At 54.0% G+C, this 20670-nt stretch overlaps 2 protein-coding genes across 4 annotated transcripts in view; both read left to right on the forward strand.

Moving 5' to 3' along the window:
• DVL3 (dishevelled segment polarity protein 3) overlaps window positions 1-9436 on the forward strand; it is a 31244-nt gene extending 21808 nt beyond the window's left edge. Inside the window, exons 3-17 of the mRNA XM_074153275.1 lie at window positions 1749-1870; window positions 2271-2377; window positions 2961-3096; window positions 3352-3445; window positions 4171-4240; window positions 4515-4654; window positions 4852-4928; window positions 5335-5447; window positions 5765-5815; window positions 5937-6086; window positions 6932-7063; window positions 7309-7476; window positions 8077-8289; window positions 8541-8939; window positions 9402-9436. Of these exons, the coding sequence (XP_074009376.1) occupies window positions 1749-1870; window positions 2271-2377; window positions 2961-3096; window positions 3352-3445; window positions 4171-4240; window positions 4515-4654; window positions 4852-4928; window positions 5335-5447; window positions 5765-5815; window positions 5937-6086; window positions 6932-7063; window positions 7309-7476; window positions 8077-8289; window positions 8541-8939; window positions 9402-9436 (2007 nt within the window). The remainder of the gene's footprint in view (window positions 1-1748; window positions 1871-2270; window positions 2378-2960; window positions 3097-3351; window positions 3446-4170; window positions 4241-4514; window positions 4655-4851; window positions 4929-5334; window positions 5448-5764; window positions 5816-5936; window positions 6087-6931; window positions 7064-7308; window positions 7477-8076; window positions 8290-8540; window positions 8940-9401) is intronic.
• A 1961-nt stretch (window positions 9437-11397) lies between these two features.
• The window catches only part of AP2M1 (adaptor related protein complex 2 subunit mu 1), a 28035-nt gene continuing 18762 nt past the window's right edge, over window positions 11398-20670 (forward strand). For 2 of the 3 annotated variants that reach the window (XM_074153957.1, XM_074153959.1), the window contains exons 1-2: window positions 11398-11484; window positions 12409-12477. The gene's annotated coding sequence lies outside the window, so the exon portion shown is untranslated. The remainder of the gene's footprint in view (window positions 11485-12408; window positions 12478-20670) is intronic. The other variant, XM_074153958.1, reaches the window with a different exon arrangement.

A 20670-nucleotide genomic window follows, 5' to 3' on the forward strand; every position in this document is an offset into this window, starting at 1 on the left:
TCGTCCCTGCACTTGGCAGGGCTCGAAAACACCGAGACCTTGAAACCCGCTCACCAGAGCTGGCTGTAAAGTAAATATTTTTGCAAATTCAGAGACTAGAGTCTTCTAAAATGCAGTTTTTTCCAAGCATTAGAAGAGACCTTACTGAAAAGTAAAATGACTGAAAGATAAATCAGTCCTGTGTCACTCAAACCAGGACACCCTGCCCTAATGATGATCTGCGGGGCCCATCATCCCCTTTATCGTGGTTTCCCCAGTTCTTAAAGGTGGGCAGGGCATGACTCTGTGTCTCATCAGCGATGCTGGGAAGCGCTCAAGACCTGTGTAAACGGGCATCTTCTCCTGCCTCCATGCAGATGTGGTCTCCTCACCAGTGAGCAGCAGAGCTGTCTCTGCCTTTACACTGGGTGTTGTGGTTTGGGCAGTGCTATCAGCTCATTTCCAGCCCGTGTGTCATGATCCCTCTGTCCTGACCCAGAGTGGGGCATCCCTCGTCTCTGTTGGATCAGAACTCTCCTGTGATGGCTGGTGGCTCGGCAGCTGGTTGAAGCCCACGGACCCTGTCCTGCCCCCTTCCCGGGCTCCAGGCTGACCCCCAGCCTGTTTTGTCTGGGGTGGGAACCTGCGGTTTCTCCCTGACACCGGGGAGAGCCACCCCCTGCTTGCCTGTGCCATGCGGGGGACAGGCGTGAGCAGATGGGAAAAGCACATTGGAAGGTCCCTGAAGACAGACATTGATCTTCCCTCACTCGTGAGCTCTGGCTTGTCCCTGGCAAAGGGTGTGGGCTCTGTTCTGTTACCTCTGCTCTGGAGGTTCCCGAATGTCTCTTGCAAGAAAAGGGCTTTTTGTTGCTTTCCTGCCCGGCCCTGTTGGGGTTAGCCCTGCTCAGTGCAGCTGGAAAGTGGGGAGAGCGCAAACTTGGATAGGGAGCGATGTTGGGGAAACCGCGTTCCGTTGAGCTCATTTGAGCTGTCCTCTCTTTCATCCCACTGGTGAGCCCATTCCTCCTGGGAGAGGCTCCACCTCATTCCCTGAGCCCTGAAATTGGTGGTTTACAGATCCAAGGGTGCCTGGGCTGTCCCAAAGCATGGCTGGTATAAAGAGTTCCTGGGGTTTGACCCTTTCTTGAATTTCTGTGCTGGGGAAGCTGTTGAGCCTCTCAGAGGTTGGCTGGAGGTTGTGCCCAAGCCGATTATCCAGGCACAACCTGAAAGTTTTTGAAGTACATGTGGAAGCCAGAAAAAGAGCACGTCGGAGCCTGTTTCAGAGCCACCCTCAGCCCTGAGCTCTGTTACCCCCAGCTCCCATGGGCTGGGAAGGTGAAAGTCCTGCTGGGTCCCACAGCTTGAAGCAAAGGCATGGAGGCTGGTGAAGTCAAGAAAAGGAGTGACTGGTGGCCGCCTCTTCCAATGCAAGAAGAACTAGGGGAATCCACTCCTTGCTACAGCACGTGTGTAAGAATTGCCCAGCGTGGGCTTGCAGATGGTGTCAGGGCTGTCGGCAACCCTGGCTTCACCGCTGGGTCAGCCATTCCTGAGCCACAAATAGCCGGCGTCTGGGAAGGTGCTGAGGGGGAGTGTTGCTACATGCTTGGCCTGTTCCGTACCTGCTCCTGGGCATCTGCTATTGTCCACCGTCAGAGACGAGATCCTGGGCCAGGCAGGCTTCTGGCCAGCTCGTTTGGCCACTCTCGAAAGTGTGTTCCCAGTGCCTCATCCATTTCATTCTCTGTCTCTCATCCCTCCAGCTGGTGTCTGCGGAGGGTTCCCATTCGGATGCTGGCTCAGTCTGTGCCGATAACCAGACAGAGCTGCCACCCTCCATGGAGCGCACGGGAGGAATCGGAGACTCCAGGCCCCCCTCTTTCCAGTAAGTTGTCTGGACACCTATCCTGGTTTCTGAGGGACCCAAGGTAACTTTGCTGTAAAGAGCTGGGGCTGGAACACTCTTGCCCAAATTGGCAGGGATCACAGTCAGGTCGAGGGGAGGAGGATGGGGCTGGGAGGAGATTCGAAGTGGAGCTGCATTATTCCACAAGCAAGGGCGTGCTGGAAATACTGCGGGGAAGTTGGCAAAGAGCTAGCACAGCTTCTCCCGGTCCCTTGCCCAACCACAGATGTGCTGTGGTTGTTCCCCATCGTCTCTGCTCCTGTCCCTCAAGAAGGAGAGAGCTGATGGCTGGAGGCTCGTGCCAGCCAGCACAGAGGCTGAGAGAGCCTGCTTAAGTTGTTCCCTGTTGGACGTATTTGCTCCTTTTATCTCATTGCAGCCCTAACACTGGGGGGAGTCGGGAAAACCTGGACAATGAGACAGAGACAGACTCGGTGGTGTCGTCGCAAAGGGAACGACCCCGTCGGAAGGATGGGCCTGAGCACGGTGAGTGTCTGTAACGTGGCGAGAGCTCTGCAGGGCAGGGCTGTGGCACCGTGGGGGCACCAGCTCCAGGCATGGAGCAGCTCTCTTTGCTCTGCAGAACCTTCCCAGCTTAGAAGGGCTGTTCAGTGATCTGAGGCTATAGCCTCATGTTGGAGGCAGGATCTGACACCTCTGTTGTATCAGAGCTTGGTGTTGAAACCTTTGGGGCAAAGGAGATGTCTCCTGTAGAAGCCTGGAGAGCAGGAGGCAGCAGTGCCTCAGTCCTTAGTTGAAGAGCAGTGTGCTGTAGCCTTGCCGCTCTGTGCTGCTCCTTGCTCTGCCAAGGAACCAGCTGCGGATCTTCCACGAGTTTAGCAGCATTGCTCCAATGGCCCGTCAGCCTCTTCCCCATCCTCCAGTGATAAAAGAGGCATCCCACAGAAGATGGATCTGATCCCAGGGCGGACTCGGAGCCGGCTGGCTCTAGATGGGATTACCTGGTGGCCAGATTTGTTCTGAGAAGGTTGCCATGAGCCCTGCTGTAGGGGAAGGGGTTGTTTCCTTGTGGCCTGCCTCGAGCACGCTGAGTCTTGTCTTTTCATAGCACCCAGGGTGAACGGGACAGTGAAGGGAGAGCGACGCCGAGACCTGGGCGGGTACGAGAGCTCCTCCACGCTCATGAGCAGTGAGCTGGAGACCACCAGCTTCTTCGATTCGGATGAAGATGATTCCACCAGCAGGTAGGAGAGCTCAGGTCCTGCAGGCTTCCCCTGCCTCCCAGCACAGAGAGATGCCTTTGCAGGGCTCCATTGTCCATGCTCAGACCTGCCTCTCTCTCAGGTCTCAGCCAGCAGCCCCCTCTGCTGTTTTCTGTCCCCCACGTACATGTTCTGCCCCTGCCATCCTCTATTCCCTGGGCCATTTCTTTGGCTCCCTTGCTGCCAGAGCCACCACCCTGGCAGCAGCAGAGCTGACTCTCTGGTTTTTGCCTCTAGGTTTAGCAGTTCGACAGAGCAAAGCAGTGCTTCCCGTCTAATGAGGAGGCACAAGCGGCGCCGGCGGAAACAGAAGGCTCCACGCATTGAGCGGGTACCCGGGGGCTGGCTGTCCTGGGGAGGGCAGGGTGGGCTGCTTGGTGGGTCTCCCCACTCCGTGCTCCAGGGCTGAGCAGGGATTTGGTGGTGTTTGCTGCGGGCGCAGCTGGGGACGGGTGGCGTCCAAGCCAAGTCATAAAGTGCTGTAAATCCATTCCAGTATCTGAAGGGAGCCTACAGGAGACCTGGAGAGGGACTTTTTGTCAGGAAGTGTAGCGATAGGACGAGGGGTAATGGTTGTAAATTGAAAGAGGGAAGATTTAGATTAGATACTAGAAAGAAATTCTTTACTGTAAGGGTGGTCAGGCACTGGAACAGGTTGCCCAGGGAAGTTGTGGCTGCCCCATCCCTGGAAGTGTTCAAGGCCAGGCTGGATGGGGCTTTGAGCAACCCACTCTAGTGGAGGTGTCCCTGCCCAGGGCAGGGGGGTTGGAACTAGATGATCTTTAAGGTCCCTTCCAACTCTAACCATTCTATGATTCTATGAAACCCTTCCCAAGCCAATGTAGCCTCAAAAGCTGGGAGACCACAGACCTTGTCCTGGGTGTGGAGAGGTGGTAAGGACGGTGGCTTATGCTCTGTGGCTCTGCAAAGCTCTGAGCGTAAGGATGGAGTTGTGGGTTGTGGTTGTGGTGCCACAGGGAGCACAAGTGGAGGGAGCTGGGGCTGGGAATGTTGCTGAGGCACAGGAGGACATCTCATGTTCCACTTATGTTGCAGTCATCGTCCTTCAGCAGCATCACAGACTCCACCATGTCCCTGAACATCATCACAGTCACGCTGAACATGGGTGAGTGGGAGGTGTGCGTGGAGCCTACAGTCCTTCCGAGCGAGACCGGGTGGTGGAGGGGGCACAGAGAACTCATGTGGGGCGGAGTGAGGGGATGGATTCTGTAGGAGAGTGGCTTTTCTTGAAGCACTGATCTTTCAAGAGTCTGCGTCCCAGGACATCCCTCTGGGACAGGGGTGTGAGCAGTCATCGTTAGCATGTGGTTTGTCTGAGGTTAGGGCTCTGTGCCTGCTGCTTTATGGTGTCTTACTTCTTTCTCTTTCCATCCCTGCAGAGAAATACAACTTCCTGGGCATTTCTATTGTGGGACAGAGTAACGAGCGTGGGGATGGAGGCATTTACATTGGCTCTATCATGAAGGGTGGTGCTGTGGCAGCTGATGGCAGGATTGAGCCAGGAGACATGCTTTTGCAGGTACTTCTCGCCCACATATCTCCATCTTTGGGCCGGGGAAAGCAGTACGAAAAGACCCAGAAGCCTCCCTGTGCACTTTGGCAGGCTAAACCCAGGAAGCTGCGCTCGGGAGAGGGAAGCTGAGTCACTGCTGAGCTGAGTACGGAGCTCAGCCTCTGGTCACATCTCTGGAACTCACCTCTTTGCATTGTTTGCAGGTAAACGACATCAACTTTGAGAACATGAGCAACGATGATGCTGTGCGGGTGCTGAGGGAGATTGTGCACAAGCCGGGGTAAGCACTGGGGTTGTTCCTTACCCCCACGGGCAGCTGTACGGTGTGTGCTTGGGGGGTGTGAGTGGTGTCTGCCAGTGGCTCTGCAGCAGCTCAGAACTTAGGGTTTTGGTATTGCTTCGATTCCTGGGTTTTTGTGCCCAAAGCAAGAATTGCAGCCAACACAATGGTGGTGAATTGGGGTCTGTGCCCCCTTTTCATGGGGATGCTGTGTCATTAGGGTCATCAGCAACCCGCAGCAGGGTCACATCATTTTGTCCGTGCTACTAAGGAAATCCATAGCTGGAGGGGGACAAGGGCACTGTACTGGCAGCTTCTCCCTGTCTCCCAGGATACAGCACCCACCTGTTGTGCAGGGCTTTGTGTCGCTGGGCTCTTGTTCTAACTCTGGCCTTTTTTGTTGCAGGCCCATCACCCTGACGGTGGCCAAGTGCTGGGACCCCAGCCCCCGGGGCTGCTTCTCGTTACCCAGGAGTAAGTGGATAGCTGACCCACCCTTAGCGCTGGTGCCCAGCTCATGTGAGAGCCCTGCCTTAAGCACTTACTTGGTTGTTGTCTTGTTCCTCCCCTGTGTGTGTGTGACTCCACGTGGCACTGAATTGGGGTTTGGTGGGGTTTCAGCTCTCCTGTTAGGAGGCTGCTGTGTCCAATTCCCAGGCCAAAATGCCCATAAGCCCAGCCCTCCTTCCCACATCACGCTGGGGACGCGTTTCACTGGGGCAGGGGGGTCACTTGCTCGGGGCGCCAGAGGACAGAGAAACCCCCCCTTGAGCCATAGGGGGATCTCTCCCTCTGCACCTCTCCTGCTGACCCTCCCTCTCTTCTTTCTCTCCCAGTTGCTCCCCAGCGGATCTGGGCTGGGCCAGACTCTCCATGCTCCGATCCGGGTGAGTCCCGGCAGATACCGGGGATGGAATGGCCTGCGCTGAGTCCCTGTCCCTCCCCAGAGGCTGAATTGATGAGGGGATAATTTCTTATAGCCGCTGACTGACTCTTTCTTCACTGCAGGTGAGCCCATCCGGCCCATCGACCCGGCAGCCTGGGTGTCTCACACAGCAGCGATGACTGGCACCTACCCAGCGTACGGTATGAGTCCATCCATGAGCACAATCACTTCCACCAGCTCCTCCATCACCAGCTCCATCCCAGAGACCGAACGTAAGTCCTTGTGCCTCCGTGCTCCACCCGCTGCACGGCTTCCTCGCCTCCACTGTGCTGTAAAGGGAGCAATACATCTGCCTGGGAGCAGCTGGGATGGGCAAGGTCTGCCCTGCTCGGGGACTGAGGGGGAGCTAGCTCTCACCAGGCAGGCACTGGGATCAGGGGGAGTTTCGGCTGGGTGAATTAATACCACCTTTTTCAGCCCTGTACATAAGGAGAGTCGAAGAGCCTGGGTGCAACCTGGGAGTTGTGGTGGGTGCGGAGGAAAGGCTCAGAGCAGTCAGGGGTTACCGGCTGAGAGCAACAGACCATAGGGAGTCGGCTTCTCCCTGCGGCAGTTTCCCTCCCAGACAGCAGATGGGGCAGGATGGAGGCAACTGGGAGCAAAGAGCCTCGCAGTGGGGCAGGGTCCTGCTGAGCACAGGGCTCTTTTGGTTGCTTTCTGAAGTTTTGGGTGATTGCAGTGTACAGAGCCCTGAAGCAAGGGTCTAGAGAGCCGGGGCAAAAAGCCAGGAGTTTGTTGTAGGTTTGTGAGGAGTGGAGAATCCCCTTGCTGGGCTGCGTGGGCTCACCTGGCAACTTTTGGATCTCAGCTGCTTGGGACTGGTTGGAAGGAAGGAGACTCTAGGCTGGGTTTTGCACAAGGTGACATGGCTGACAGGGGAAGGACAAAATGGGAAGGCTGGAAGGGGGGTTACACAGCATGCGCCCCGAGACGCATGTACATGGCTGCGATGTATTGTTCCCTGGCCCATTCCTCCTGTGTGTGATGCTTCCGTGTACCCTGTTGTCTTTTCTGTCTCCTCTCATCTCTGCCTCCCTTCCCTTCGTCCACACCACAGGCCTCGATGACTTTCACCTGTCCATCCACAGCGACATGGCCACCATTGTCAAAGCCATGGCCTCCCCAGAGTCAGGCCTGGAGGTGCGTGACCGCATGTGGCTGAAGATCACCATCCCCAATGCCTTCATTGGTAAGTGTCTGTGCTGCCGGCGGCAGGGGCAGGGACTGGGGAACGGGTGGCCTGTTTTCTGAGCAGATGCCCATGGGAGCATCTCTGTCACCGTAAACTGTTGACCAGACCAGAGTCGCAAACTGAACCTTTGGCTGTGCAGTCCCTTTTCGCCTTTTGGCGCACTTTCTCTTGGCTCCAGTGTGGCCTCAAGGGCTACTGCCTTCTTCTCTGTTGCTGTATTTAACTCTGGTGTTTGGTGGCAGGTTCGGATGTTGTGGATTGGCTCTATCACCACGTGGAGGGCTTTACAGACCGCCGTGAATCCCGCAAATATGCCAGCAATCTGCTGAAGGCTGGCTACATCCGACACACCGTGAACAAGATCACCTTCTCGGAGCAATGTTACTACATCTTCGGGGACCTCTGTGGAAGTATGGCACTTGGCGTGCGTGGGTGGGAGGGAATGGAGGGGGGGTGAGGTCCTGCAGAGCCCTGCTAACACTGTGGGGACAAAGCTACCACCATTGCCATCAGGCTGGGCCCCTTGTTCTAAAGACCCTGTTAAAGAGTGAGGAAGAACATCCCAGCTCCCTTGTCATGCTGCTGGTGTGGTGAAGTTGGAAGATGACGCTGTCACCTACTCTGTGGTCTTTTCTCCTGGGCAGCCATAGCAGAGTCTTAGTCTTAACTGACTTTGTCTCCAGGCTCTGAACTTCCAGTGCTGGCAGAGGGGTGGTGCTCAGACAACTGTGTTCTGCTCAAATAAGAGGGTTGGGGGAGGTAATTGGCAGGGTGAACCGTAACTCTGATGTGGTCCTTTCCACCAAGCTGGTCTCTGCATTAGTGTGGCAGCTCCGACCGGCACGGCCAGGAAGCACAAATGGTTGCACGGACTATCAGGGGGGTGCCAACGTCTTGCATCTCCTTGTACACCTCATCCTTGTCCGTCAGCAAGAGTGGACAGGGAGCTGCTTTATCACACGTGGTTCTCGTTCTGCTTGGGTTAACCCCTTTTCTCTGCTTTTTTCCAGACATGGCTAATCTGTCTCTTCACGATCACGACGGCTCCAGCGGCGCCTCCGATCAGGACACTTTGGCTCCGCTCCCCCACCCGGGAGCTGCACCCTGGCCTATGGCTTTCCCGTATCAGTATCCACCACCTCATCCATACAACCCCCACCCCGGCTTCCCGGACCCAGGCTACAGCTACGGAGGGGGCAGTGCAGGCAGCCAGCACAGTGAAGGTGAGTGGACGGGACTGAAATATGCCTGCAGGTGCAGGGAAAGGCTGCGTAGGCAAGGCCCTGTGCGTGGGGGAAGCCAGGGCAAAAGCCATCTCAGAAGGGTTGTGGGACTCAGGGTCAAAAGGAGGCTGAGAGCAGGGTCTGTGCTGGCAGATGGCTGTGCTGTAGGTCCCCTCGGGCCGGAGAAGCGTCCGTCCTTCCTTCCTGGCTCGTCTGAGCTGTCACCTAACCCTGCCTTGTGCGCTTCGCAGGGAGCCGGAGCAGCGGTTCCAATCGCAGTGGCAGCGAGAGGAGGAAGGAGAGAGAGAAGACTGGGGAGTCCAAGTCGGGCGGCAGCGGGAGCGAGTCGGACCACACCACGAGGAGCAGCATGCGGCGCGAGCGCGCGGCCAGTGAGCGCTCGGTGCCGGCCAGCCAGCACAGCCAGCGCAGCCAGCACTCCCTGGCTCACAGCATCCGCAGCCACCACAGCCAGCAGTCCTACGGGCCGCCCGGCCTCCCCCCTCTCTTCAGCCCCCCCATGTTGCTGATGCCTCCGCCGCCGTCAGCCATGGGCCCCCCCGGGGCACCGCCGGGCCGTGACCTGGCCTCTGTGCCCCCTGAACTGACGGCCAGTAGACAGTCCTTCCGAATGGCCATGGGCAACCCCAGTGAGTTCTTTGTGGATGTAATGTGAAGCGCCCGTCCCCTGTCTGTCTGCTGCCCCTTCCTTTCCCCCCTCCATCCCTGTCGTTTGTCTCCTAGGACCAGCCCTGGCTTCACCCCTTGTTTTTTGGGGTTTTTTTTTTTTTGGTTTTTTTTTTTTTTTTTGGTCTTGATAACGAAAAGAAAAAAAAGGGAAAAAAAAATAATAAATGGAACTAAACCTTGATTCTAATCCCTCCTCGAGCGGGGTGGATGGGCCTGGCAGGCCTGCTGGGCGCTGCCAGCCCATTCCGCCACCAGAGTTGTGTATTGCCGATGGTGATTCCCTCCTGCCGTCCTCGCTAACCCCATTAATCCGCATCCGTCCCAGCGCCCTGTGCTGCTTGCCCGTGTGTCGCTGCTGCCTCGGTCCTTCCACCCTAAACATCTCTTCTTTCTTTTCACCCTTTTGTGTTTCTTCTATCAAGCAGCAAAGAATTACGGGGTGTTTGACTTTCTCTGAGCCTGCCGCCTGTGGGGGGGAGAGCTGGAGCGTGGCGTGGCCCGACAGGAGGACACAGAGCTCCACGGGCGCTGGGCACGCATGGCGCTGAAGATGGCTTCTTTCCTCCCCCTCGCGGAAGACTCCCTGCCCTTCTTGCAGCTCTGAGAGGGGAGCAGGGACCAGCCTTATATATGCGTTTTAAATCCCGTTGTAGTTGCCTTTTGGCTAATGTACGAATGTTCTAGGGCTTCAGTGCCTCTGGGGAGTGGAGAGATGCCGCCACTTCCCTCTTGCCTCCCTCCTCGTGCCCACACATTGGGCCAGGTCCGAGCCTGACGCTGCCCCGTAGCAGAACCCTCCTCACCTTGTCTGGGCCATGGGTCTCGGGGCTGGGGCCGTCACTCTGCCTTCATCCCGGAGCGGTGGAGGGTCCCTGCACGGTCCTGTGCGACCCGGGGCCCTACCCTCGGGTGCTCGGGGAGGGGTTTAAGGGCAGGGTTCTGCTCCCTCCGTCCTGCTCCTTGCCCTTCTGCTTGCGACATGCTGCTGCCTGTGCCCTGCCTGGCAGCGGCAGCCGAGGCCCTCTCCCTCCTGCTGCCGCGCTGCTGCTCAGCAATGTGACGTCCTCACGGGCCTGGACGGCGTTACAAGGCGAGGGGGGGCACAAATGGTTCGATTTCGTGCTTTGGGGAAAGGTGGAGGTCCCCTGTGTGTGCCCTCCGTGGGGCCCGGGTCTGCCTCCCCCTCTGCCGGGAGGGACGAGGCTCTGGGACGGAGCCGGGATGGTCCCGCTCCCTCCGGGCTGCGAGGGGCGGCAGCAGGAGCCCCCCGGGGCGGCAGCCTGGACCCTGGCCTCTGCGCTGGGAGCCTGCGGATGTATCCAACAGAGGATCTGTTGGCTCCGGTGCTCCCTGCCCTTCTTCCTTTCTGTTCTGGGTACTCGGGGACGTGCCCCGGGCTGGGGGCAGCCCCTTCCCCGTGCCCGGGGCCAAGCACGGTACAGCACGGACAGGCTCGACCCCCCGGCGCTGGGTCGCCGTGGCTTTCTCTGCAAGCGCCGCCACCTTTGGTCAGTCTGTTGGCAGTTTTTATACGCTGGAGATGAAATGCATTGTGCTCCTCGGGGGTCTGCGTTGCCCCCGCAGCCCCTCTGCCATGGGTTCATCTCCCCGTGGCTGCCCGACGCCTCTCCTCTCCCCCTGCCTGCTCCCGCCCCCCGGAGCCCCCCAGCCGCCCCCCCGGCCCCTGCTCACGCCCTTGCCCTGCCCTGCCCGCTGGGTTTTATACAAACAAAACCAATCTCCTTGTTTTTATTTATAAACATAGTTTTATCGGACTCCTGCCTTGTGTTGGGTTTTTTTTTATTTATTTTTTTTCAGCTTCCTTTTCTGCCCACCCTCCCCCGCCTTTCGCTCTGCACCGAGACCCCAGCGCCACCGGGGACCGTCTCCAACCCGCCCCCTCCCGGGGTGACCAGAGGCGCCGGGGCCCCAACCGGCGCCGTCCCGGCTTCCCGCTGCCGCCGTCCCCGCGGCGCTCGGTGCTCCCCGCGTCCCCCGTTTCTCGGCGGGGGTCGGAGAACGGGGGACGGGCCCGACAGCGGGCGCCGGGTGCAGCCCCCTGGCAGCGGTGCGGGGAGTGGGCGAGCCCGGGGAATCGGTGCGCGGGGCCTGCGGTGGCTTCGGGCCTCCACCGGGAATAAGAGCTGCTTCCCCGCCCGGGGCGCCGCTGTGCCCGCCGGGCGGCCCCCGCGGAGACGGAGGAGGCCCCGGGCCCGGAGCCGCCGCTCGCCCCTCGCGTGGGCATGGCGGCCGCGCCGCTCCCGACTACAGCTCCCAGAGCGCACCGCGCCGCGGGCCTACAGCTCCCGGCAGCCCCCGCGCGCGCCGCTCTCCCGCCCGCCCTCTCCCCTCTCCCCGCAGTGGCGCATGCGCGGCGGCGGCGGGGCGGGGGTGGCGCATGCGCGGCGGCGGCTCTGCAGTGATAGGGGGGGCGCAGAGGGACAGGGGGGCGGCGGCCGCCATCTTGGGCGCTGGGCAGCGAGCGGCGGCGGCGGGCGGCGGCAGGTGAGGTGTCCGGGGCTGTCCTCCCGCTCCCCGGTGGGGCCTGCCTTCCGCTTTCCTTCTCCGGACGGCCTCCTGCGATGGGGCGTGCTCCGCGGCCGCGCCCGGGCGCTGGCCGAGCTGCGGCGGGTGGCGGCTCCCTCGGTGCTGGCTGGGGTGGGGGTCCGTGGGCCTACCCCGCGGGGCGCGGCCCTGACAGGCCTGGAGGGGCCCTGCTGCAGGGCGAGGTCCCTGCCGGCCGCCCTTGAGGAGGGGCGCGGGTGTCCCCCGCAGCCGTGTTGGAGGGAAGCGGGGCTCCCCTGGGAGGGCTGTTCCTCAGCCGTCTGTGAGGGGGGCGCTGGGCGACCCCAGCCCCGCCGAGGCTGGCTCATCCGCTCGCATGTTGCTTGGGTTTGAGGGGGTTTATTAGTTGTCCGTCTAGAATAGCTGGGGTGGCAGCCCTGCGGTGCTGCCCGGGCGAGGGTGGGGACAGTCGGGCTCCGTGTGGCAGAGGACACCCGGGGAGAGCCCGCACCGATGTGCTGGGTCAGCCCGAGCAAAGGTCTTGCAGTCAGATCGGGCGGGAACTTCCCCTAAAATGCTTTGCTTGTCCTGCTGGTACCAACGTGAATTAGCTTGGTCATGGCTTGCACCCTCTACCTTCCTCCCTGGAAAACCTGCTGAGGCAGAACGTAGCGCTGCTGATGCTGAACTGTGCTTGTTCTGAGGCTTAAAATGGACTTTTATCCAGCAGCTCTTATAGATGCGTTTCCACTTCCATTCTGCCCTGGGCTGGGTTTTTGGATTCAGCAAAGCCGCAGGAAATGCGGCCTCTGCTTGTTGTCCGGTGCGGTTGACTTCTCTCCCTACTAGGAAATGACTTGCTTTTGATCTAGTCTTCTCCCCATAAGCTGTGTGATTCTATGATCTGTTTTCTGCTTGCTTTAGTATGACAAAGCTGCTATCAAGTTTTAGCCTCGGGCTGCCAAAATCCGAGCCTGGAACTTTCCCAGATAGGTGAGTCTGGATGGCTTCTGCAGCTCGGAAGTCTGGGTATTGCAGATTTCTGACTGCATATGGGCTCACGTGTCTGGTTGGGCAACGTTTGCTTGAATGCTGTTGGAGCTGTGGCTGCTATTTTTTCCTATAGTAAAAGCTGTACTTGTCCCTGCAAGTTTTGCTTGGAGGGACGGTCTCTAATCTGCGGAGATGCTGCCAAACTGCCGACTTCCATATTTTCCCTGTCAGAAGGGAGGCATCGCTTCTCTTCTGTGGGAAGTGCCATGTTACTGACATCTAGTGACAAAGATACCTGGCGTCCTTTGGGCTGCAAACTGGCCATGTTTTCTTGCAGAGGGAGCATTTGAGAGATCTGTGAAGGGTGTTATGGCTGGCTGCTTCCTCCTACTGAGAGAACACAATTCTGGCCTTTGAAGACTCGAGTCTTGAGGTGGTGAAGGGTTACATCTCGAGTTCTTCTAAGCATAGATGACTGGAAATGCACTCTGGTTTGATAGTTTTTTTTTTTTTTTTTTTTTTTTTTGATGGAATGGGAACAATCACTAAACAAAATGGGCTTTTTAAAGAAACTTCCTGTGACCCTAGTTACACTTTTCTTATCTCGTCCATACATCAAAAAATGATAAAGCCAAGACTGTCTTTTGTGTCACATCTTGCACTGCTTTTCTAAGCTTATGCTACTAAAAGCCATTAGAGTATTTAAAGGCTGCTCTTAGCATTAAGTAGAGGATGGACAGAAGTACAGCCTGGGGTGCCAAAATATAATTGGTCTGTGTGGCAGAGCCGGCTTCTCTCCTTTAGTGAGTGACCTACAGAGTCAAAAGTTGCTAGCAAGTGATGTATTATTTTGATCTCACCTGGAGGTTAGCAGCTCAGCTAAAAGTTTGTAGGTTGAGGCACAGAATGTGAAATGCAGTTATTTGCTCCACAGTAGTAGTAGAGAAAGGAGTCGGGGCACCTGGACCATTACGGGTCTGCAGAATATAAGCTGTTACTCAAACTGCAGTCCCCGTCTCTAACCTCTTCTGTTAGAAGACGAATAGAATACAAGTCACGATTCAGGCTTCTAACTCAAGAACGAAAAGCAAGTAGACGTTGCTTCAGACTGAGTTTAAAACTGCCTTGGAAGGACTGCTAGAAATGGAAGAAGACATTCTGTTCAGATAAGGTTGGACTGAAAATAAGGCGAGGTGTGTTAAACACTGTTCCTGTGCTGTTTTACCAGGGTAAGGGAGCTTGTCTTGTTCCCCTGTGTCAGTATTTCTCTCTCATTACTCCTGAGACGGGCTGTGTGCAGTATGGCATGCAGAAGTAGACTGTAGGAGGAGAGCCTGGCAGGAGTTGAACGTGCTCTTCTTCCTGCCCACTGGTTATAGGGATTTATGGGATTGGGTTTAAAATAGGAATGGTTTCTCTGGAACTGATGGGTTTATCTCAGTAGCTCTTTAGCTCACGGTATGCCGCTTAATTAAATTATACAGCCTGTCTTCCCCAGGATGAAGCGATTGCAGCTACTCTTGTTTAAAACCAAGTGCAGCTCGTGGCCTTCTGGAAAGTGGCTAATGCAGCCCTCTAAGCAAAGCTTAGATGCTGGGATTAGCCGATGGGGTGATGACATTGTTGTAAGCCTTAAGCCTTTTGGTTTGATAATGGCTAGCGCTAGCCTGAAAGGACTGGTTTTCTGAATAACTCCACTTTGCCAGAGCAGCCTGACTAATCCCCCTCCTGCTTCAACTGCTGTCACTTGTCCAAGATCATACTGATTTCTGGAATGCAGAAATGGTTACAGTTGGTGATTTACCCTCGCCCTCTGGGTGGGAGCTGCGATACCTCTCCTGGCTTCTTCCTGGATAAGAACGCTGGCAGCTAATGTACCTTGAACTGCTTAGTTAGATAAGCTCATTAATGCACAGAAGTCTTACTGTTAAGTCAGAACTCAAACTTTCTTTTAATAGACTACTAAAAGGGTTGGTTGCTTTACCCCAGCTTATTAACTGACTTGTGATTGCTGTTTCCTAGGTGTGCTGTGTAGATTAGAGAAATAAGCATTCCTGTTTTCATTCAAACTAAGTGATGCCTGTGCTGTGGGAAACTTCCAGCCCCTTAATGGGAGTGACAGGGCCCAGAGCAGCCGGGTCTTTCTCTCACCACTGGTCGTCTTGTGTTTGTTCATACCCTGTATTTGATGGCAGAGGAAACCTGGGGAAGCCAACGGCTTGTCTGGCAGTGGGTATGTGGGCAAGGGGTCCCCTCAGCTCTGCTGATCCAGCCTCAGTGGCTGAGTTTAGGGTAACTGGTAGATCGTGTTGTGTGATTATTTTCACCACCTGTAGTGCCAGACTCTTCTGGAGAGGTATCTGCAGTGAGAACAGCAGCCGCACAGCTGGCTTAGTGAAATCCAGCAGGTCCCAGAGGTGTGTTCTAAAAAGAACGGACAAATGCACTCAGGATTACCAGGATGCTGCCAGTGCTTGCCAAATCCCGAGGCTGTTGGTGCTTGGGTGGCAATGTGAAACTGTAGTTACGCTGTTTGGGGCAGTGTGAGAGCTCCTGTCCCTGCTGTCAGTCTGCTCTTGAGCTGCTGTGTTACCACTGCATCTCTGAGGAGAGAGCGCTGAGCAGAGCTGCTGTCATAATGGCCAGGCCTGACTCGAGTTCAGCAGCTTCTGCACTGAACTTAAAGAAATTGGTGCATTTGCTCTTTCCTGAGGCAAAAATACCAATATATACCCAAGTTTATGGTGGTTCCGGTACCGTTAGGCTGTAGGGGCATTGCTAATGACACGTTTCCTCCAGACGTACATCTCTCGCCTGGGGTGTGAGGCTGCAGTTACTGCAGCCACGTTGCCTCATACCACTGCAGAAAACTGACTGACAGTTCATGATTTTTCCTAAGCAATGATTGTGAGCAAATCAGCTTCTTTTTTTTTTTTTTTTTAATTTTTTTGTTTTCATTTGTGCAAATACAGCTGCAAAAGGCGGACAGCTGTGTTCCAAAGTCTGTGGTGTAGGCTGAAGCTAGTGCTGTTCCTGCTGGTGCAGGGAAGGATTAATGGCCTGCGTGGTGTCACCTGAAAGACTTCAGGTTATGGGGCAAATGTATTGGAGAAAATCAGTTGTTTGAAAGTCTGTATATCTGGGGTTTAGGCTAGAATTCAGCTTTGTCTTTCGTAGCGTAATGAACAGATGACTGTGGTACTACACTGCTGTGTCACTGGTGTGATGCTGTGGATTCTTCAGCAGAGAGACCATGGGAGGCTGATGCACCAGACAGAGACTGGAGAACTGGCTCTGTTTGCTGTGGTGTTTCTAAAAGAGTTGCTGCAGATACAAACCAACCACTGCAGAGGGAGGAAACTACACTTGTTAGTCCGTTCCTCACATCTGCCTTGTTTAGTCTGAGAATGCTTCATGCTCTGTGTTCATTTTTCTACAGCTGTTCTGGGTCAGAATCCACAAAGAGGCAATGGAAATGGAAGGCTGGACTCCTGTGTGCTGCAGGGGGGAGCTGCTGAATCTTCACTTGCCAAATGCACGTTTAGTGCATCATCTCACTGGGTAACTCTAAGGAGAGTTCATCCCAGGACATGAAGCTGCTGACAGCCCAGCCACAGGGTCCTGGCTGCACCCACACACTCCTAGTGTGTGGCACAGCGTAGGTCTCAAGAGGGCAAAGTCTGATGGCTTTCGGAGAACCACCTGTCTTTAGGTCAGACCTCATAAATAGCATTTTCCATCTGGAGTACAATCAGTGGACAAAAGCAGGTTTTGAGATACTTTGAGATGCTTTATTGCATCCTTATCTTTGTTTGGAGCCTTGGTTATGGTCTGTAGCTGACCTGCTCCAGACTGGCACCTGGGGCTTTGTCTAATGCACCGTGACAATTTGGGAGAGGGTTGCTCCCTAACGCCTGTTCCCCGCACAGCGTGAGCAGTGAGGTGATTTGAGAGGAGTACTCTTGATTCTTGTAAGAAGGTTCCCACGTCAGCTATCGCAGGCCCGGCTAATCCTGCTGCTTTTCACTTATGTAACTGCTGAAACGCTTTCAAATCCGCATCACAGCATTTTGGTTTTACACACATGCTTTTTTTGTAGCTGGCTATCTTACTGTTGTAACTTTGCCACAGTTGCTGTAAAGGTGTATCTTAATGCTCTCATTGTCACTTGAGTGAACAGGCGGTTTGGAAAGGCATTTCCATGTCTCCTTAACTCCTGTTGGGTTTATAAGTGTGTGTAAGTATGTGGTCTGTCTATGAAGGTCTTCATGGTCCTTTTCCTTTCTATTTATGGGTTGAAATAGAAGTATATGGGAGTGCGAGTACTTGGCAGCAGAGTAGGAAGTGTGTTGGCCTTAGGTATTTGCAGGAGCAGTGTTCAGATGTTAGATCTTACTCCCACCCTGGTATGGAGCTGCTTAAAGAATGCAAAGTGTATTGGGAGAGGTCTGTTGTTTCTAAATTAAGGCGATTAGTCACCAACTGGTGTGAATTCCACATGTATGTGGATCTTCTCTTTACCTTAACTAGAATAAATCCATCCATACTATAACTAGAAAACAGGGCTGTAGCTCGCAGTGTGGAGTGGGTCGCCATATGTTCAGGCTGGTGAAACAGAAGGAGCAGAGCTGCAAACTTCTGAAAATGCAGTTGATGGACCATTAACCCGCAAGCTTCAGCTAGAGCCAGCTTGGGTTTCCAGGCACTTACTGATAAACAGTTGAAGTGGTGGGCTTTGCTCTTGAACTGAGTCTTGCAATGAGCTATCAGCCTGAGGAAGCTCAAACCCAGCATAGGGCAAGTTCCCTAGAAAAGGCTGACTGGAGAGGAGCTGAGTGAGTCACTGAAGCCGATTGAGCAATGCTGGGACGATTTCTGAGTCATGTCCCTTATGCACTGCGAGCAGATGAACCCATCTCTGTGGTGGATTTCTTGTTCTGGGCCCTTCTGATTCCAGCAGCCATGAGTCACTGAATGTCAGTCTTAAATTAATTTGAGCCCCATTCCCCGCAGTTCTTAACCATTGCACACACTAGGATCTTTCATTTTCAAAGCTGATCTGAAAAGAAAACTAGTCATTATTTAAAAACATGTGGAAGATCGTACTGAGTCTGAACTGTACCACTGAAAAACTCATTCTAGTTGCAGTGTAACCTTGAAATAGTTGACATGAGCATCTGTGAAACTTGTACCGAAACATAAGTGATGATCAAAACAAAGCAGGCTTATTTTCACGGCAGCCACTTCAAGGGGAGCCATCATCGTCTTAAAGAGCCATTCTTCTTGCTGAGCTTTAAGGAACTTTCTTTTGCATGCTGCCCTTTGTGTGGCTTTGCTCGGGTCTGTTCATGTCTCTCTGGGCTGGTCACTCAGCTCCGGCTGTGTGGACATGCTTCGTTAGCTGATGGCAGTTGCTGCCTGGGGTGGGAGCGTGGTCACTGGCATCCTGTCTCTGGGAGGGATGCGGTGCAGGGCTTCAGCGGGAGACCGGGATGTTGTGTTCCCTGAGCGAGGGAACAACACTGCACCCAACCCAGCTCGCTATCAGCCATGTGGATGCTGTTGTGCTGCCAGTGCTTGCGATTGGAATTCTTCAAGATGCTGGGCTGCAGAAGCCATGCAGGGTAAGGGAGATCTGCTTATAATTGTGTTAAATACCTTGTGCACTTGAGCCCTCTTTGGTTCCTGGGGTCATTAAAGAAGCTGGAGGAAGGAGGCTGGAAGCTGGCTTAAAACAAAAAGGAGGGTGTTTTGTACAGTGTTTATAAAACTGTAGACTCTCTTTTTTTTTTTCCTATGGGATGCTGCTGATGCAGAGATTTGCGAGGAAGCTGGGAAGATACTGTGAAGAGATCCATTGAGACTTCTGACATAAACAGGCCATTGCAAGAGGATCTCCTGGAGAGTGTTTTCTTGACCTGTCCTCACTGTTGCCTGACTGTCCCTTCATTGGTGACATTGGAGGCAAGACCCCGAGCTACAGATCTGCTCTTAAACGTGCAAAGGAAGCTGGTTAGGGGGTGACTGCATGGCCAGTTTGAAGCCTGAACTCAGATCCCAGTATGTTTGTATAAGGAAGAAGTCTAGCATTTCTTGACAAAGAATTTTTTAAAGACTGGAAGCACTTTAATCACACTGTATCTACTCTCCACCTAACCTGTTTTAACTAACATATAAACTAAGCAAGCAGTTGACTCTGCTGCCTGCTACTGTGATGCAATTAAAAATGATGATATTTTTGCCTGTAACTTGAGTGAAGCCATTATAGAATATGTTCTATGAGAAAGCATAGCCTTGTTATCTCAATCACCATTTAAAGTTTGTAGATCTTGCTAAGAGAAAGCTTTTAATTTCCAGCGTAAAGCTTGGTCAGCAGTCTTGTACATGTTTCATAGTAGTGTAGTAAATATTCAAATCAAGGCTGTTTCAGAAAGCAGTTGGCTTGTCATGTGAAGCGAGAGGCTTTGTATCATATATGATGTGTGTCTGATCCTGTTGCTCATCAAAGCAGACGTTTCCTTTATGCTAAAAATAGTGAAACAAATAACTTAAGCGGCATTAAAACCCAAGAGGGAGATTATTATTTTTTTTTTAAGATTAGGATGTGCTTTCTAGGAATCTTCTGGAAAGGGTTTGTGGGATTCATATGATCCAGCTTTGCCAGTTGCATAAGCTTCCAGGAAACTATTCTGTATAATGTGGGTCTTAAAGAGGATGCAGGAACTCTTCTTTGCCTTTGGTAGCAGCAGGCCATATCCGAATGTGGAAGCCAGCACTAGCAGTCTCAACAGGCATCCTTGTCTCTTATCTGGAATGAAAAAATGCTAATTGGGAAAGAATTTCCTGGAGTGGGCAACAAGTTGCTTTAGCTGTCATAATGGTACTTTTTTTTTTTTTTTCCCCATCATTTGGCCTGCGTGAATGACCTTTTGAATGTTTGCTGAATTACAGCTTCAGCATCTGCCAGGCTTGTTGGGTGACTACATTCAGAAATTCTCCCTGTTTTGGGTTCTAGCCCTCAGGTTGCCTTTCAGTGGCCTCCGGCATGCCCTTTAGGGCCACGTGTGTTCCATGTCAGGAGTCTGTGTACAGCTGCTTCCTTAAACCGGAGAACCCGGTTTTGTTGTGTTGACCAGCAGGATTGTCCCTGTCTCCTGGCCGGGGACGCTGGCCTCGCTGCCCGTGTGGACCCTGAGCAGCTGCAGCGGCTGTTCTGGGGGTGACTGCCCGGGAGTCTCCGGCTGGGACCTGCTTCTGTCTCAGCAGGTTTGGTTACAGACACTTCCCCTGCACCCACGTGAAATACTGGTATCCTGAAGTTATAAAGTGTCACTAATGGGAGTGGAAGAAAAACATATTTGGAAACCTATTTTGTGTGAGGTGGAGTCTCAGACATCAAAAAATATTGATGACAGTGGCGGGCGAAGCCACTGACAAGTGGCAGGAGGCAGCCTGTTGGTGGCCAGAGACACTCGCCCGTCAGGATGTGGGGGTGAAGGCTGGGAAGCTCACCAGTGAGCTCCGGGAAAACTGCTCGTCTGTTTCTCACTGTTTTGACGTAACTGACTTTTTGATTCTTTTTTTGTTTTCCCTTTTAATGAGCAGAAGCAGCCATCTGGTAGCTGAAGACCCATAGCAGGGAAATATGTGCAGTGTTACTCTCTGAGGACTCATTGGGCGTAGCTAAAAATGTTGCCGTAACGGCTTACAAAATTTAAAGTTTCTTTTTTGTCTTTCTGAAATTCAAAGTAGATGCTGCACTATAAATCTTGTTCTAGCCCAGAACTCGGGTCTGCAGTAGTCCCTTCAAATAGGCAGCTACTTTAATTTCTTGAACATAACTTCTAGAGGATGCGTTACTCTTAATATTTCAGGCTTCTGCCCTGGATGTCCTTTTGTCCCTCTGATGTGTGTATTCTGTGGGTGTGTGGGGGTTTTTCCCCCCTGACCTGTGAGATGATCTGGGGCTAGGTCACTTTAACTTGTTTTTGCTGTGTTCCTGAGCAAACACATGTGGGTTTGGGCAGTGTCTCTGGGCTGGCCTCTCCCTATCCGTTCCACCCACCCCAGACGAGTGGGTGTAGCTCACCCACCCTGGCAGCAGCGTGGAGATGGCTGGTTATCTGTGGCTCTGCAGTGCCAAAGTGGAGAGATACCTCTGGGATCGTCCCCAGGCTTGTGAGGAGGCTTTTC

This window comes from Numenius arquata, chromosome 9, assembly GCF_964106895.1.
Source record: "Numenius arquata chromosome 9, bNumArq3.hap1.1, whole genome shotgun sequence".
In the NCBI taxonomy this organism is placed as follows: Eukaryota; Metazoa; Chordata; class Aves; order Charadriiformes; family Scolopacidae; genus Numenius; species Numenius arquata.